The sequence below is a fragment of the Chrysemys picta genome, chromosome 8 (genome assembly GCF_011386835.1).
Source record: "Chrysemys picta bellii isolate R12L10 chromosome 8, ASM1138683v2, whole genome shotgun sequence".
NCBI lineage: Eukaryota > Metazoa > Chordata > Testudines > Emydidae > Chrysemys > Chrysemys picta.
In genome coordinates, this window is record NC_088798.1 from 28,349,301 (window position 1) to 28,367,492 (window position 18,192).

An 18,192-nucleotide genomic window follows, 5' to 3' on the forward strand; every position below is an offset into this window, starting at 1 on the left:
GCAAACTTTGCCACCTCACTGTTTACCCCTTTCTCCAGATCATTTATGAATAAGTTGAATAGGATCGGTCCGAGGACTGACCCTTGGGGAACACCACTAGTTACCCCTCTCCATTCTGAGAATTTACCATTTATTCCTACCCTTTGTTCCCTGTCTTTTAACCAGTTCTCAGTCCATGAAAGGACCTTCCCTTTTATCCCACGGCAGCTTAATTTGCATAAGAGCCTTTGGTGAGGGACCTTGTCAAAGGCTTTCTGGAAATCTAAGTACACTATGTCCACTGGATCCCCCTTGTCCACATGTTTGTTGACCCCTTCAAAGAATTCTAATAGATTAGTAAGACACGATTTCCCTTTACAGAAACCATGTTGACTATTGCTCAACAGTTTATGTTTTTCTATGTGTCGGACAATTTTATTCTTAACTATTGTTTCAACTAATTTGCCCGGTATAGCCGTTAGACTTACCGGTCTGTAATTGCCGGGATCACCTCTAGAGCCCTTTTTAAATATTGGCGTTACATTAGCTAACTTCCAGTCATTGGGTACAGAAGCCGATTTAAAGGACAGGTTACAAACCTTAGTTAACAGTTCCGCAATTGCACATTTGAGTTCTTTCAGAACTCTTGGGTGAATGCCATCTGGTCCCAGTGACTTGTTAATGTTAAGTTTATCAATTAATTCCAAAACCTCCTCTCGTGACACTTCAATCCGTGACAGTTCCTCAGATTTGTCACCTACAAAAGCCAGCTCAGGTTTGGGAATCTCCCTAACATCCTCAGCCGTGAAGACTGAAGCAAAGAATCCATTTGGTTTCTCCACAATGACTTTATCGTCTTTAAGCGCTCCTTTTGTATCTTGATCATCAAGGGGCCCCACTGGTTGTTTAGCAGGCTTCCTGCTTCTGATGTACTTAAAAAACATTTTGTTATTACCTTTGGCTAGCCGTTCTTCAAACTCCTCTTTGGCTTTTCTTATTACATTCTTGCACTTAATTTGGCAATGTTTATGCTCCTTTCTATTTGTCTCACTAGGATTTGACTTCCACTTTTTAAAGGAAGGCTTTTTATCTCTCACTGCTTCTTTTACATGGTTGTTAAGCCACGGTGGCTCTCTTTTAGTTCTTTTATTGTGTTTCTTAATTTGGGGTATACATTGAAGTTGGGCCTCTATTATGGTGACTTTAAAAAGCGCCCATGCAGCTTGCAGGGATTTCACTTTAGTCACTGTACCTTTTAGCTTCTATTTAACTAACCCCCTCATTTTTGCATAGTTACCCCTTTTGAAATTAAATGCCACAGTGTTGGGCTGTTGAGATGGTCTTCCCACCACAGGGATGTTGAACGCTATTGTATTATGGTCACTATTTCCAAGCGGTCCTGCTATAGTTACCTCTTGGACCAGCTCCTGCGCTCCACTCAGGACTAAATCTAGAGTTGCCTCTCCCCCTGTGGGTTCCCGTACCAGCTGCTCCATGAAGCAGTCATTTAAAGTATCGAGAAATTTTATCTCTTCATTTCATCCTGAAGTGAAATGTTCCCAGTCAATATGGGGATAATTGAAATCCCCCACTATTATTGAGTTCTTAATTTTGATAGCATTTCATCATCACTATCACTGTCCTGGTCAGGTGGTCAATAATAGATCCCTAATGTTATATTCTTATTAGAGCATGAAATTTCTATCCATAGAGATTCTATGGAACATGCGGATTTGCTTAAGATTTTTACTTCATTTGATTGTACATTTTCTTTCACATATAGTGCCAATCCCCCCCCCCGCACGACCTGTTTTGTCCTTCATATGATTAAATCCCTAAACAATGCACTATGTTCTTCTGAACCTTAATATATAATTACCATCTTTTTTCTCTGTGTTTATGAGCAACATATTTAGCAAAACGTGCTACCAGATTAATATGTTGCTTTTTCTATTTGTGGCTAAGCTCCAAGCCTTTATGTTATTGTGAGGATAAAGTTTTATTCTAAAGCTTTTCTCCTCCGCTTTATTTACTTGCTTGCTTGTTTCCTTTAAAGAAAGGATTTAGAGATAATACTGTGTTCTGGACATTTGCTGCTTCTATTTTCAAAATACAGTACTCTATTTCTGCTTGCCCTGGTGCCCCATTGTCTCAACAGAATACAAGAGCAGTATTTGTATTGTATTGCAAGCGTGACTATCATTGAAAGAACTGCATAATAGAGCAAAGAAAACAATTTAAAAAAAAAACTGAGCAACATTCCAGCGCACTCTTGAAAAAAAGATAAGCAGAGCTGAGAGGTAAGATCATAAACAAAAGCAGTTGTGCATCATTCCATCCTACAATTAAGGAAACAAGGGAATAGAAGAGTCTGTATGCAGCAGAAAAGCAAGAGACCAGAAATAAGAATTCTGTACTATTATATACATAGTCACAAATATTAACACAGAAGAATAGCAATCAGGAACCAAAGCCCCCACTCTACATATTGTAGTATTCCCAGCCATATCTCACAACTCCCTTTAACTTTAGATACAGATTTGCCTCTTTCACAAAATGGTCTTGAGGTATGGCACTTTGATTACTGTAAATTATTAAGATTAAATGTTGACTCACAATACTGAGGTCATGGAAAATAGGCTAGATAAATAGAATTACAGCAGGGATTAATTTCAGTAAAGTTACACCAGAGATATATTTGACCCCAAAATATTTCTGTTTAAGAAATTGAGCCCACGTTATTTACAGTTTCTTGTAGCATTGTCACAGACATCATTTTGAGACTGTGTCCCACACTTGGGCTTCAGCAGGTTGAGACACAAGTTCTCAGCCTGAACCTGCTAATATACATGATAACTTGAGCACTTTATTGCTCTGCACATTTTTTTAAAATCTCAGACATGAAGTAGTATGACTAACATAACATTGCCCATCATGCTGACCAATACTGCTTCATTGTATTCTGTCTGCTTTTTGTTTTACACTTAGATTGTAAACCCTTCAAAGCAGAGACCATCTTTTTGTTCTGTGATGGTATAGCCTCTAGTCCAGTGGGTCCTGATCCATGACTAGGGCTCCTAGGTGCTTTGGTAATGCAAATAAATAATAGTATGCTGTGTGAGTGCGCATGTAAAAACAGGAACACACATGTAAATTTCCATGAAGAAAACAGACATAGTGTAGGTCAAATTTTAGGTCTAAAGATTAATAGTACCCTGTATTTTTAAATTATTTTGAACTAATTTACTGTACATATATCAATATATTCACAAACCTTTCTGTACACATTTGGAAAGCTCTTCTTTATCTTAGTAACAGGCTGATTAATCACCATTTAATATTATTTTCTTATAGGTTATACTCATTGGGCCAGATCCTCAGACAGCATAAATCATTGTAGCTTCACTGATTTCAATGGAGCAGTGCCAATTTACACTGAGTCTCTATTCAGTACCTTGTATGTTTTTCAATAATGAAAAAAAAAACCCAACTGACATTTTAGAAGATAGTCCACAGAAGGGAAGGACTAGTTTCTTAATAAGATACTTTACATTTATGTATTTGATATATATATATATAAATAAATAACATGATACAGAGAACTGCTTGTTATTCTAAATAGATAATATATTATTAAGTTATTATACATCAATATATTTGAATACTTTGTCCCCACTACTCCTGTTTCTGTTGCTAAATCATGTATGTGCAAGTGTGCTTAAAGCACATGTTATAATACATGTAAGGCCCCAATCTTGCCTTGTGTGGACAGACTACTGTGCATTTGTGGAGCCACAATGAAGTAAACAGGACAGGCACAGAAGTCTACCTATGTGCTACAGCATACAGGATTGGGGCCAACACACTACTGAGATCCTCAGAAATAATTTCATGGCTCTGTTATTGTACCCTGTAGAAATGAACAGTTCTCATAAGAGACAATTCAATATTGTACAACATCAAAAAAACATGTTTGAAAAGTGACTGAATTTAAATCTGCATTCCAAACACCATTCCTAGATTAGTAAGAAGTAAATTACTTGGTCATGTTTCTTGCTAAGAAATCCTTCCTACAGATCTCTCCCATTCCTGGAAAATGGTTGATTCTCTGGAAAAAAAAAATTGAATGTTGGTATTTGTATGCATTTCTATCACAAATATTATAGACAAACATTTCAAACAGTCAATTAAATTAGTATCAGATTACACATTAATTGGTAAAGACTTTCTAAATTATATTCGATATCCTAGAGAGTACTTCAGTGGTTCTCAAAGCCAGTCCGCCGCTTGTTCAGGGAAAGCCCCTGGCGGGCTGGGACAGTTTGTTTACTTGCCGCGTCTGCAGGTTTGGCCGATCGTGGTTTGCCGCTCCAGGCCAATGAGGGCGTCAGGAAGCGGTGGCCAGCACATCCCTCGGCCCGCGCTGCTTCCCGCAGCCCCCATTGGCCGGGAGCGGCGAACCGCGGCCAATGGGAGCCGCGAACGGCCGAACCTGCGAACGCGACAGGTAAACAAACCAGCCCGGCCCACCAGGGACTTTCCCTGAACAAGTGGCGGACCAACTTTGAAATGTTATGGGCTGCATTCTCCTTTCCCTCCAGATTTACTCCTATGTATCTCTACTGACTTCAGGGCAAGTGAGAGGAGAATCAGATCCTTTTACTCAGAGAGCTATATGTAAACAAATACAGTTGTCACAAACTAATGTTAAAAAGGAAGGAGATGACTTACAGACAAATACTAGGGAGAGGGGCTCTGATTATCTAACAATATACAAGCTCATATCCAATTTATCCTATAAATGTTTCTGTATTTTGAATAAAACACTCCATCTCTGATCACTCACAATGGGCCATTGGCAAGCAGAAGCACTCCTAAAACACCAAAAGATGTTCACACTAAAGGCCAAGTAATACAGAAACTTCATACTGGGAAAACAAGATAGAAATTAAAAATCCTTAGTATCAAAATATTTGGTGCAGCTGGTGTTTCTGCCTTCTAGTCCTGTGATGGGTTCAACTGACCCAGGAATACCAAGTGATTAATTCATGACTTCAGAATGTAATGTTTTTTAAAAAACTGATTCAGAAACGTTAAGCATGCTGCATGTTACCTGGTAGTTTCGGAGCTCAGCAATCTTGTCTTGTTGCACAGCAGAATCACTCCATATGAGATTAGCGGTCTCATCTTCATCTCTTGTCTTCACAAACCCCAGCTCATCTATTACTAAACGAACTACACAAAAGTGATACATTTAAATGATATTTTGAAATGAACCTTCCAAATGTAAAATAGAATATTAATTTTCAGTACAAATTCACCCTTGGCCACAGAACGATATTAGCATACAAGCTAATGGAGTTCATATTGTTCAATTTATGATAATTTGGACAGTCTCCATCTGTCTATTGCATAACTAATTATAGTGTCATTACTGCTTGTACTGTAGCTGGGAGCAAAGTGCAATCTGCAGTGGGAACTGCAAAGAGCTTCTAAATTGTCCAAAAATAGTTTAGTAACAATCCACTTAGACTCAAATGGATTTTAGATTAGCTTTGTTATTACATATGTTAATTTTACAGCAACAATGACTATAGGTGCCACTGAAGCCAGCAGACAAGGATGCCCCTTAAGTCAAGGGTCTAATACTTACAAATACAAATTGATGCATTGTTCTAGTGTAAAAAAATAAGTCTAAGGACGTGCCGCACATAAGTAATGTTGCAGGAGAAGACATTTCCCCAAATGTAAGTACGATTTCTTTAAAAACTGTTCATTCAGCAATCTGCATAATAGACTTGCTCTGATATCTTCTCTCCAGAAGGGGACTGTCCCTTTCTGGATTTGAAGCTTTCCCCATGTGACAAAACTTGGCCTAGTGGCCAGAGCTCCAGCTGAGTATTTGCATGGCCATCAAAAGTCTATATAATTCACTTGAGATTAGAAACATTCAATCATTTCAACAGCCAAAGTCCTTAACTAATTAAAACCATACAAGGCAATCTATAGAAAATTCTATAGAAGGTTGTGTATTGCTATATCAACATTTTACAGAGACTGGATTTACAGGTAGGGAGCTTTAAAGAGCTTCCTGCTCATATTCATTCAGCAATTGGCATAACTGACTCTTAGCAATAGCTCTGAGAGGTATACCATATCCCTACTGACCTCACTGGGTGTTAACACTGAATCCCAGTGATGAACATTTAAAGTACTGAAATTTAAATGATTTTATTGCTGATCAAAAACATACAAGAAAGAAGAGTGACAGCAGTCATAGTATGAAGATATGCACAGTACACACAAGCCCCACTGAGGGGAGTCAAGGCCAGGAAGCCTACCAGTGCTCAGAAGCTATTTTGAACATCAACATAAACTACTGTGAGTGGCAACTCATTCTGGTATGGGATGTAAGCAGAGCTTGGTCAGTACAGTAGGCGGAGTTTGGAAGAGTACTGCTATTTTTCCCCTTCCCATTGATTCATAGTAAATGTCTCCAAGAATCATGACCAGAGATAGAGGATGCATCCATGCCTGTTGGTCCTCCTCTTTCTTTGGATTAGCTGTTTAACATGAGAACCATCCTGTTGGCTCATGGTGAACAAGTCCATGACTAGAGTTTTCCCAACTGCTGCAAATAGTCTTGAATGCAGAATGGGCCAGCTCCCATCCACCCTGCTGAACTAGGGTCTGCTTATACAATGAAGACCACAATTAAAAGAAGGACTAGATCCTAGGCTGGTTTTAGAGTATTCTAGATTTATGATAAATTCCAATGATAAAAGAAGAGAAACACACTTATTGAACTGCAATCTGGACCTTTGGCTTCTAACAACCAGTCATCTAAATGTGGCTGCACTTCAACTCCTTCCCACTGAAGAGCAGTCACTATGAATGGAAGAGGATATGCTGTTATATGCTACTGGGCTACTTGCTGTTGAAATTCTTGTATCTGGTGGGGGAGGATTGTTCTGTCCAAAGACTTTATCAGTCTGCCTGCCCAGACTGAAGGAGAGCTGAAGGCAGTGTGCCAGAACTCAGGGAACCATGGGATCCAAGTCTGTCTCTGCTTGTGCTAGAAGGTGAAGGAGTGAGAAGGGAGCTGGGAAAACTGGCTCCATCATACCAGTGAGAGTAAGGAGGAATTGGCAGGGGAGTGAAGAAACAGGATTGACCTGTTACCATTCCTTGAGCAGCTGAGAGGCCTCCTTTCCCAGGGAAAAGGCAAGAATCTAACTGATGGAATGTGGAGACACTGCATATGCAACCTGCCATGTTGTAGACTAGACTCAAAGTTGCATTATTTTAAATGAAGAGCCAGATTCACAAAAGGGACAGAGGGGCTTGTCAGTGTTGCAGCACCTAACTTTTAGGCACCCTGCCACCTACCCTGAGTTAGGCTCCCAGGCTCCCTGTACAATGCCTGGGGAGAGTTAGGCACCTAAAAAGGGGTTTCACAGATAAAGGGAGCACCACCACTGGCATCTTTTTTACAGGTTTAGGGATGCTCAGAGCAGGCCTCAAAGGCTGGGGCTTAAGCATAAGTAAACGTCTCCAAGTAAGTAAGGTGCCGAGCTGCTGGGAGGTGTCAGGACTTAGGTAGCTGCGCACATGGTCATTGCTGAAATTTAGGCACCTAGAAGATTTTACTAGTGAAAACGTGGGTATCTAGAGACTTTAAGCACCTACAGGGATAGGCAGCAGCTGAGTGGTGGTTTTGTCAGGAGCACCGCCAGCTTTTCTGCCGCCCTAGGTGGCGGAAGGTCCCGCCCCGAAATGCCGCCCCCCACAGAGGCGGCGGAAGGTCCCGCCGCCGAAATACCGCCGCGGTCACCCCCCCTCCCCAAATTGTAGCGCCCTAGGCGACCGCCTAGGTTGCCTAATGGGTTGCACCGGCCCTGGGTTTTGTGAATGCCAATTATGCCTAAATGTTGGACTTAGGCACTTGAAGTGAAAGTTAGGCACCTACATTCTAACTGTGAACCTAGCCCTCATAACTGTGCAGCTGCAGTGGGTTGTTAAGTGTGAACGCTGGGAATCTAAATTAAATTTGTCAACTGTTTCAATGCTAACCAAAGCATGCTAGAAAGGAGAGGGAGAATCATGCTATGAAGATTTTACAGTCTGAGTCACAGTTCATTTTCCTATCCTGGCTCAATACATCCTCTTACTTTTCCTAAGCAAGGAGATACGCCTAGCAGAGCTCAGCAGAGCACCGAAGCCCTACCAAGGGGGGAAATCAAGCCCAAGGAATGCAGAAGAACCCTTGGATGTATCTGAACCCCAAATGAAGGGAAAATAAGCCCACAGAGCCCAGCAGAGTACGTATATTTTGATCATTTGCACCATCATCTGTGGATGGAGCTTATTTTGCAGACAGATTTCAGAAGAATTCCACTACTACCCTTTTTCTTCCAATTCAAACCCTGGGCCCGTAGAAGATCCTGGACCATCAGTCCACATGGGTAACAAGCAGAACAGGCCTCACAGATATTACTATAAGGTCCAGAAACAATTTTATACTCTCCTAGACCACTCCCTGAAATGCTGATATAGCTTGATGGAGGTATAAGGAGACAGGGGTTTCCTACCTCAGCCATTCACTAAGGAGACCACCATTGGGCAAGGAAATGCTTTGTATCTGGAGACTGGCCCATTTGTCTCTGGAGAGATGTCGGAGAAAGACTACTATGAAGATTGCTACATGAATAGGAGAATATATTTTTAACATGGTCATTGTTCAGTTTTCATCAAGTAACAGCAGTGGTCACCCCCATCTCCAAAAAGCTAAAATGTCATCCCCAATAACTTTATTTTTAAATCTGAAGCTAAGAAATATGCATCTGATGAAGTGAGTGTGCACCCACGAAAGCTTATGCTCCAATACGTCTGTTAGTTTATAAGGTGCCACAGGACTCTTTGTTGCTTTTTACAGATCCAGAGTAACACGGCTACCCCTCTGATACTAATCTAGTTTTGTATTTACACACACACACACCATGAAGGCCATGTATAAAATTAATGGAATAGTGGCTTCAAGTGTAAGAAATGCATGAACATAATCATTTTCTTAGAGAGTCTTATATGTAATGATTAGAGAATTTGACATTAAAATCTTAATTAAGTAAAGCAAGGTGTAAGTTCTAAATTATTTAGCTAAACTCATAATTGAGATTTTTTCCTAAAGCTTTATTAATTGGTTGTTGATATTTTAATAACAGACTTAATCCTGAGTAACAAACAGGATTTATGGGTGCACAAAGCATGCAAGACCAGCAGGTAGATAATATAACACAACACAGAAAGATTCCTATGTTCAAAAAGAAAACCAATGGCATTAATTCACTATGGGCCTGACCCAAACTCCATTAAAGTCACTGGGGTCTTTCCATTAACTTCAATAGGTTTTGGATCAAGCCTTACAACAGTGAAAGTTCTCTTTCCTTCCTGATTCTACTTTTTATTTTACCCCTTCAGTCTGATTTCACCCTTTTCACAAACCCCAGTAGCTATTAAAAATAAGAAGAATCTGTAGCCTCCTACCAATTTCATATTTTGTGCCAGCAACGTTTGCAGTGATGATTCCATTCTTTTTCTTCTTTCTGACTTTTCTTTTACTTGTGCTTTGGTAAGGCAGTTCTGAACTCAAAGTCAGACAAGAGGTTCCTTGGTTATCTTTGAAAAATAATGTGTGTAACAATCAACAATACATAAATTAGCAGTCTCATCTTCATCTCTTGTCTTCACAAACCCCAACTCATCTATTACTAAACGAACTACACAAAAGTGATACATTTAAATGATATTTTGAAACGAATCTTCCACATGTAAAATAGAATATTAATTTTCAGTACAAATTCACCCTTGGTCACAGAACAATATTAGCATACAAACTAATGGAATTCATATTGTTCAATTTATGATAACAATACATAAAATAATGCCCATAACTAAAAGAACCATAGTACAAAAGCAATGCGAATTACTAGTCAGTTACGTATTAGTAAACTTTGATTCAGACTGATTAACAGTTACAAGCATGCTGAAACACCATCATTAATGAGCCATATTAAAAATACAAGAGTTCTTTAATCAATTTGCCTACCTCCTTCATTAGGCAAGGATGGCATTATAACATCGGGCTGCACAGAACCAGGTATCCAAATTCTGTTCCAAGTTCTCAGAAAACCATGAAGGCCTTCAAAGTCAAATGATTCAAAGCTTGTGTCATACCATTTCAACCTCTGATTATGGTGATTCTCAATTATGGAAGAGACAGGTATCTGCATTAAAAAAGGATTGATTATAAAGGAATAACTGATAAAGCATAACTTGTATAGAAGCACATTTAAAACTGTTTCTTCCTTTTGTTTTTGGCAATGTGTGTACCCAAAACTGATGATTAAGCCTCTAAAAGTAAGCAAGTTAGCAAAAATATGCCAATTTATTCATCAAAATGCAGAATCCCAAAAGGTAGTTTTCTGTTTAATCTATGGCGAATAAAAACTTTTTAGCTGTCTCTGTTCTTTGAAAGGGATTTATAAGGTTTCACTTATTACAGTTTGTCTATCTAAGATGTTTACATGATTTGTTATTAGATTCAATAACTCTGGGAACTTTTATCCTCAGCAAAGTGCACTGAATTCCTGGTAAGTTCCAATCATACTGAAAATTTCATGGTTTTAAATAATGTAGTACAATATTATGCACGCTCCCATCACCATGAGGGGGAAAAAGTGAGACCATTTGTTGAACGTTTATTAAATCAGTTTCATATAACCTGGGACCACAGACACTAACATGCTGTCACAGGGTGACTGGCCCCTGTGACTGAAGTAGGTCCAGCACACCTGTGCCAGAGCAGGTGTAACCCATTGCATTAATTAATGGGATGGGACTTTTTCTGGGCTATAAAGGGTCAAAGGGAGTTTCAGTGAGAACAAATCTGGAAGGGAACAGGGATACTGTGAGAAAGAACTCGCTCAGGTAGAATGAGCCACAGAGAGGCAGGAACCAGGACTGCCAGAGTCCTCTGGGAGAGCTGACAGGGAGAGCTCAAGTTGTGAAGTGTGAGCTGGGGACCTGTTGTTTGTTTGTTAAGATAAATAATAAAACTGCATCAAAGAGAGCATGGGTATAGCAATGAGTAATTTGGCAGCTGGGGAGAAGCCCTGCCTTATCACATGCATTAATCTTAACTTGTTTGATGCTGCTGCGGATTCAGATTGATCATCCTAGTGGACTGTAGCCTTCATGCCATTATGAAAGGATTGACTCAAACTAAAGATGGGGCGGCAGGGAGAGTCAATTCTCCCTAGCAACTGAAAAATGCCCTTTATGCTGATCAGGTCAAAAGCCTTTGTAAGATCTAGGGCAGTCATATAGAGAAGTCTTCCTTGTTCTCGACATTTTTCTAGCAGTTGCCTTAGCATGTCAGCTGCACTGACTCTTTGGAAATACACATTCAGTAAGAACTTGTAATCCGCTGAAAATTTACTGGCCGCCGCTTCCCGCAGCTCCCATTGGCCGGGAACAGCGAACCGTGGCCACTGGGAGCTGCGGGAGGCCATACAAATGTAAACAAACTGTGTGGCAGCCCGCCAGTGGATATTCCTGATGGGCTGCAGGTTGCCCACCGCTGGTTTAGGTTGTTTAAGTGCCTGAATTCTGCATTTACATACTTCAATGTTTATATTTCTTAAGGGTAACCATAACTCAATTTCCTGGGTTTTAATGCTTGTTTTGGGTATAATCACAACCTTATAAAGTACTATTTTGTTTTACCCTATATTACTGATATGTACTTTCTACCTTACCTCCTTCCTAGTTTATTTTTGGCCTGGGAATACTGTATTTATATAACATTTGAAATCTCACATATTAAAGTGTTTTTAAAAATCTTCCTAAACACATCAAAATGCCTGGCAAAAACTTAAAAGACCAACTCTGAATCAGGATCAAACATTGCCCTAAATATTTTACTACACTGGCAGTATACATTCAGTTGTGCTTCCATATCACAGAAAAAATTATAAGAACAAAAAAAAAAAAGCTTTGTTTGGCAAAATGCCCCCCAAAAGTGATTCAGACCCAAAATTCATGAATTCTGCATGGAAAGACAAATAGTTTAAATTGCTTCTATAATTTTTAAGTACTTGAATTTCTTTCATGCAATTATGAATGTGGTTAAAAGTGCTTTGGGATGGCTTTATATATAATTTAAGTATGTTGTATTTGCACAAATGCTTTAAAATAACTGTAAGACAATGTGAAGCACTCCTGCTTTATTTGATTCCAGTCTAGGATAAATGTGATGACAAACCACAGATTTCTAAAGCTGAAGCAATATGCAGATATTAAGTCACACACATTCTACCTCAGGCATACAAATGCAGCAATGCAAAAATACAACAAAGTATATTAAAACATGGAGGCTTTGTCACAAAATCAGAAACTTGAAATCAAGTCTGATACTGCCCTTTCCTCAAGCCACAAGTAAACTAAAAAGCAAACCAGTGGCAGTCAAGTGTTGCATTAATTTACACCCTATGAAATCAATGAGCTCAGAGGAGTTGCACGGGCTGCAAATCTAGGGTTACCATATCTCATAAATAAAAAAAAGAGGACCCTCCACGGGCCATGCCCCCCCCTTTCCCCACCCCTAGCCCCGCCCCAACTCCGCCCCTTTCCCCACCCTAACTCCGCCCCCTCCTCCCTCCCACTCCCAGCCAGGGGGAAAGGGCTGCCCCAGTGCTACCAGCTTCACGGTTTGCCGGGCAGCCCCCAGACCCTGCGCCCCCAGCCAGCGCTTCCCCAGTGCAGCTGGAGCCTGGCAGGGGAAGCGCCCAGCCGGGGGCGCAGGGTCTGGAGGCTGCCCAGCAAACCGTGAAGCCGGTAGCGCTCGGGCTTTGGGCAGCCCCTATGCCTCCGGACCCTGCGCCCCCAGCCGGGCACTTCCCCTCCGGGGCTCCGGCGGCTCTGCGTAACTTACACTGTATAAGTTACACAGAGCCGAAGAGGAGCAGAGCCCCCGCAGCTGGAGGCTCTGCTCCTCTTAGGCTCTAAGAGCCGGGCTGCCCCAGCGCTACCGGCTTCGGGCAGCCCCCGTGCCTCCGGACCCTGCGCCGCCGGAGCCCGGGAGGGGAAGTGCCCGGCTGGGGGCGCAGGGTCCGGAGGCAAGGGGGCTGCCCGAAGCCGGTAGCTCTCAGGCAGCCCAGTTCTTAAACAGAGCCTCCAGCAGCTGCGGCTCTGTGTAACTGACACTGTGTCAGTTACACACAGCCCCGGCGGCTGGAGGCTCCAGCCGCCCCCGCTCTGTTTAAGAGCCGGGCTGCCCGAGCGCTACCAGCTTCGGGCAGCCCCGTGCCTCCAGACCCTGCGCCGCCGGAGCCCGGGAGGGGAAGTGCCCGGCTGGGGGCGCAGGATCTGGAGGCACGGGGCTGCCCGAAGCTGGTAGCGCTCGGGCAGCCCGGCTCTTAAACAGAGCGGGGGTGGCTGGAGCCTCCAGCCGCCGGGGCTGTGTGTAACTGACACAGTGTCAGTTACACAGAGCCGCAGCCGCTGGAGGCTCTGTTTAAGAACTGGGCTGCCCGAGCGCTACCGGCTTCGGGCAGCCCCCTTGCCTCCGGACCCTGCGCCCCCAGCCGGGCACTTCCCCTCCCGGGCTCCGGCGGCGCAGGGTCTGGAGGCACGGGGCTGCCCGAAGCCGGTAGCGTTCAGGCAGCCCGGCTCTTAAACAGAGCCGCCATTTTCCCGGACATGTTCGGCTTTTTGGCAATTCCCCCCGGACGGGGGTTTGACTGCCGAAAAGCCGGACATATCCGGGAAAAAGAGGACATATGGTAACCCTATGCAAATCAGAGCAGAATTTGGCCCAGAATATTAACTCTGAGTCCTCTTCCTTTTGTTTGAGATACAATCATAATGTACTTAATCATTTTCTGGACAGGTCAGCATCGCAGCATCGGATACTTTTAATAAGAAGCAAAAAAAAAAAAAAAAAAGGTTGACTTGCAATTCAATGTGGGGATTTATCCTGAAAACTCCTACTAATGCAATGGGATAATAGGAACAGATTGATATAACCAGCCCCAATTAGAGACTCCATTGGGGGCCAAATTCTGCTCTGATGTTAGCTGAGGCAACCCCACTGATATCAGTGGAGCTGCACCTGCCAACACCAAGGCTGAGATCTGCCTCTATATTTATCCAAGAGCCTAGATAGATTTTGATATATAAATGTAATTTTGGCAAAAGTGGTTGGGATGTAAGTTACAGTAGCTCTCACTCGCACCCCACAAAAGAGTTTTACTCCATCTGATCTCTGCAAGAAAATCCCCAGTTGGATTGAAAGTGCCTCTTTGGCAATTGATTGTTCTGGGTGAAGTCAACCAAGAAGGTGGCCCAATGATTCTACTGCCAAATGTATACCATACAAAAATTAAAAAGCCCCCACTCCTTTTTCCATTTTAGTTCATTATACATTGGGCAATAGAAAAGCCTCTTTGAAACCACTATTAAAGGAAAATAGCACTGAGTGCACAGTGACATGCTGACTTTCATCTGTTTCTCAGGTTTAGGATATTGCCAGAGTGAGAGAGAAGTTTCATTTCTGGGAAGACAAACCTGAAGCACTTCTGTTGATCAATTAAGAAGCACACACAAATTCTTGGTAGCTGCTCGTCAGCTATGCTGGCAAAAGGCTTTGAAAATTTGGGGAAGTGATAAGGAGCCCGATATTGCTTCTTGAGAAACACCAGCCTTACCAATACAATACTGTTTTAATCCCAACTAATTACAAGTTGGTAGCCCTTTATTAAATATGTTTTATAAAAACCATCAGAAGGCAAACTGCACCTACCCAACCAGTTCACTCATACAGAAAATATCTTCCCAGAGTTTACCATCAATACATCGGTGTTTTCCACCTGGATCACAATGATTAAATCTGCACTAAATTCTGCCATACTATTATTCCTAATGCATGGATTATCTGGTCCTCTTTTCTGACATGAATCCACATTTAAAAGAGAGAATATACATTCAGAGTGCATCATTTTTGAGAAGCCACTGGTCCTTGAGACTGGCAAGCCAGCAGCTGTGTGGAGGCTGTGCCACCAAGATTTGTTATGTAGCCTGGGGGTCTGTGGGAATGCACAGAAAAAAACACGCCTTGCAGATCTCACGCTGTATCTGGATCCTTGCTGCTTCTTTGCTCTGTTGGAGCTGTATGTCCCAAGCTGCTGGTAAGAATTGCTGAGGGCTCTGGAGCCAGCACAGAAACCTTCAGCAGAACCAACCTCCATATTCACATAGATCTCAAGATACCTATGAGATTTGGAGATTGGACATACTGATTTTTCCATGGGAAGAAAACCCCTTGACAGAAGAATTTGGAAGAAACTTTGCCAAGGAACCTCATGGAGTTTTAGCCTGGGCACTCTTCCATGGGTGAGGCACACGCATTTTAAGTACTACCTGACCCAAATTCTGACTAAGGATTATTCTCTTTCCCATTATAAGTGCTCTCTGAACATAAAATGATATTCTCTGTGTCATTTGTTTAGGCACTAATACCTACTTTTTTTTGTGGATAGCAAACCCAGTTCTCACTTGTGTTCTGCTTGCAGGAGAAGCCCCAGCAGTTGACAATGTGGTGTCAAGGAGATACATAAGAACAGCCATACTGGGTCAGACCAAAAGTCCATCTAGCCCAGTATCCTGTCTTCTGACAGTGGCCAATTCCAGGTGCCCCAGAGGGAATGAACAGAACAGGTAATCATCACATGATCCATCCCCTGTCGCCCATTCCCAGCTTCTGGCAAACCGAGACTAGGGAAACAATTCCTTCTCATCCTGGCTAATAGCCATTGATGGACTTATCCTCCATGAATTTATTATGTCACACCACTAGGCTTGGAAGGATTAAATTTTTATCAGTGTCAGTAAACATCAATTTCACTGTACACACACAAACTGGCAAAAATATTTCCATAGATAACTAAAGTTTACAGACAGGCAAAATACGAAAAATGCTACACGAGAACTTCAAAGTTTGATTTAAGGATATTATTTATGCTGTATATTTTGATATGTGATGTTGACAGAGCTGCCAACTTTCCAATTTCTGGAAACTGAACACCCCTGCGGCCCTGCCCCCTGCTCCACCCCTCCCTCAAGGTCCCGGCCTCTGCTCACTCCTTTCCCCTCCACCCTGCATCAAGCCCAGGAACCACTACTCTCTCCCCACCCCACCAGTTACCTGCGGCCTGCCACCGTTGCCTCCCACAGCCAGGCTCTTTCTCAGGCAGTCCAGCTGCTGCACTGGGTGGCTGGGCTCTCATGCCAACCCAGAGCAGAGTGGCCAATGAGAGAAGTGGGTGGTCCCGCCTTCTGCTCCCCTGGTACATTTCCAGCTCACTCAGCCTCCAGCCCTGGCAGCCGTGCCCGGGCAAGGAGCGGGTCCACCCACTTCCCTCGCTGGCCGCTCCACTCTGGGTCAGCGTGAGAGCCCACCCACAGCAGCGGCAGTGGGAGAAGGACAGACCCCCTCTCCACACCCTGGCAGGCCAATCTGGGGGGCACTTGCCCCCGCATGTCCCCTCTATGCATAGCCCCTGCTCCTGCAGGTAGCAACGGGACTTTTGATGTTCAGTCAGTGTTTCTGACCGGACACTGTCCGGTGCCATTTTCTACCAGACTTTCCAGTTGAAAACCAGACACCTGGCAACCCTAGTGTTGACAATTTGTGTTTTAACAGTTAGAAAGCTTTAATTTTTTAAATTTCAATGTCTGTCATTAATTGTCTGACACATACACCCATAATTTCATGCAACTAAATTTAAATAGATAAAAATTGGGGAAAAATGCTTGAACAAAAAATTGGTATTATCCATTGAAATTATAAAAAATAAAAAACAAATTCTGCCAAGCCTACACATCACCATGGGAATCTGCCAAATAGGAGTGTCAGATAAGTGTCTCTCTGCAAGTTTTGTAAATATTAAAACTATAGTTTCCCCAATTTGTTTATGCTATGTATTCTTAAACCAAAATGGACCCAGCTGCATACAGGCAACCTAGAATTCCCAGACAGTCACCAGGAACAACTGCCTTAGTTATAGTCGCTCCAGATTTCGAACTGTCCTCCCAGTTGCCATGGAACCTTCCCCTCTTAGCTGCCCTATCAACCTCTAGCCAAAGCCAGAAGAACAGCAGCAGATTCACCACACAGCACTCTGCTGACATATTACTGATCATCGGGTTACTAGATTAATAGATCACTGTTCCTCCATAGCTGATGTGGCATCACAGCACTGGGTGGCCAGACCATCATCTAGGAAACAGTCAGTATCTTCAGACAAGATGGTTGCTGCTAAACCAAAGAGAGAAAAAGTAAGTTTATTAGTTAAAGGGCCAGATTCTGCCCTCAGTTACCCTAATGTAACTGAGCTAAATTTGTCCTGAATGCCACCCTTAGCCTGGCTACTAAGGATATTCAGCACATCTCTTGCAGTTGATGGAAAAGATCTGCAGGTCACCATCAATATGTTTTATGCATGATTTGCTATTGAGGCCATATATCTAAAAAAAAAGCCCCAGACAAATGTATTCTCCAGTTCTCCTCAAAAAAAGTATCTAAATTGCTTTTCAGAATAAGTCGTTTGATAACAAGATTATGGATTACATAATTTTTACCATTACAGCTAAGACATGGTCCTTCTGTAAGAGATTTCAAATCTTTTTACAAAAATCCAAAATAATCTATTTTTCAAACCTTGATGTAAACTATTTTCTTCACGGACCAAAAGGAATTGCTACTATACTTTATGTACCAACTCAGTTCCTGTAGGATTTTGCCTTCTCAGGGTTATTGTCCTAAAGTGAGCATCTCCTAAAGGTCCTAAAGTGTCCTAAAGTAAATCTCTAGAACCATTTTAGCTGCATTCATGCTTTAATTTATATATCTATCAAATTTGTCTTGCAACTCCTTCAGGGTCTAAATCTGCATAGACATAATAGAAGCTCTTTAAACAATTGTTTAGTTGAATACTGTGCACTGCTCCACTCAGTTTATACCTGTTGTGAGGTGCAGAAATGGTTATAAATATGCATGTATTAATTCTCACATTTTAAATGTTATACATGTCTAATTATATGTCACTCTCTGCATATGTTCCTAAACATTTTCCTGTCTTACATACAAATATGGAG

At 42.1% G+C, this 18,192-nt stretch overlaps 1 protein-coding gene across 7 annotated transcripts in view; it reads right to left on the reverse strand.

Annotated features, from left to right (window-relative positions):
* Positions 1–18,192, reverse strand: part of TTLL7 (tubulin tyrosine ligase like 7) — a 115,840-nt gene that overhangs the window by 68,539 nt on the left and 29,109 nt on the right. For all 7 annotated transcript variants that reach the window (XR_010589672.1, XR_010589670.1, XR_010589671.1 and 4 more), the window contains exons 2-5: positions 10,085–10,262; positions 9,523–9,654; positions 5,093–5,214; positions 4,020–4,087 (exon numbers count right to left, since the gene is read on the reverse strand). Coding sequence is in view for 4 of the 7 variants with exons in the window: in XM_008166619.3 (XP_008164841.2) it covers positions 4,020–4,087; positions 5,093–5,214; positions 9,523–9,654; positions 10,085–10,262 (500 nt within the window). In the remaining 3 variants the exon portion in view is untranslated. The remainder of the gene's footprint in view (positions 1–4,019; positions 4,088–5,092; positions 5,215–9,522; positions 9,655–10,084; positions 10,263–18,192) is intronic.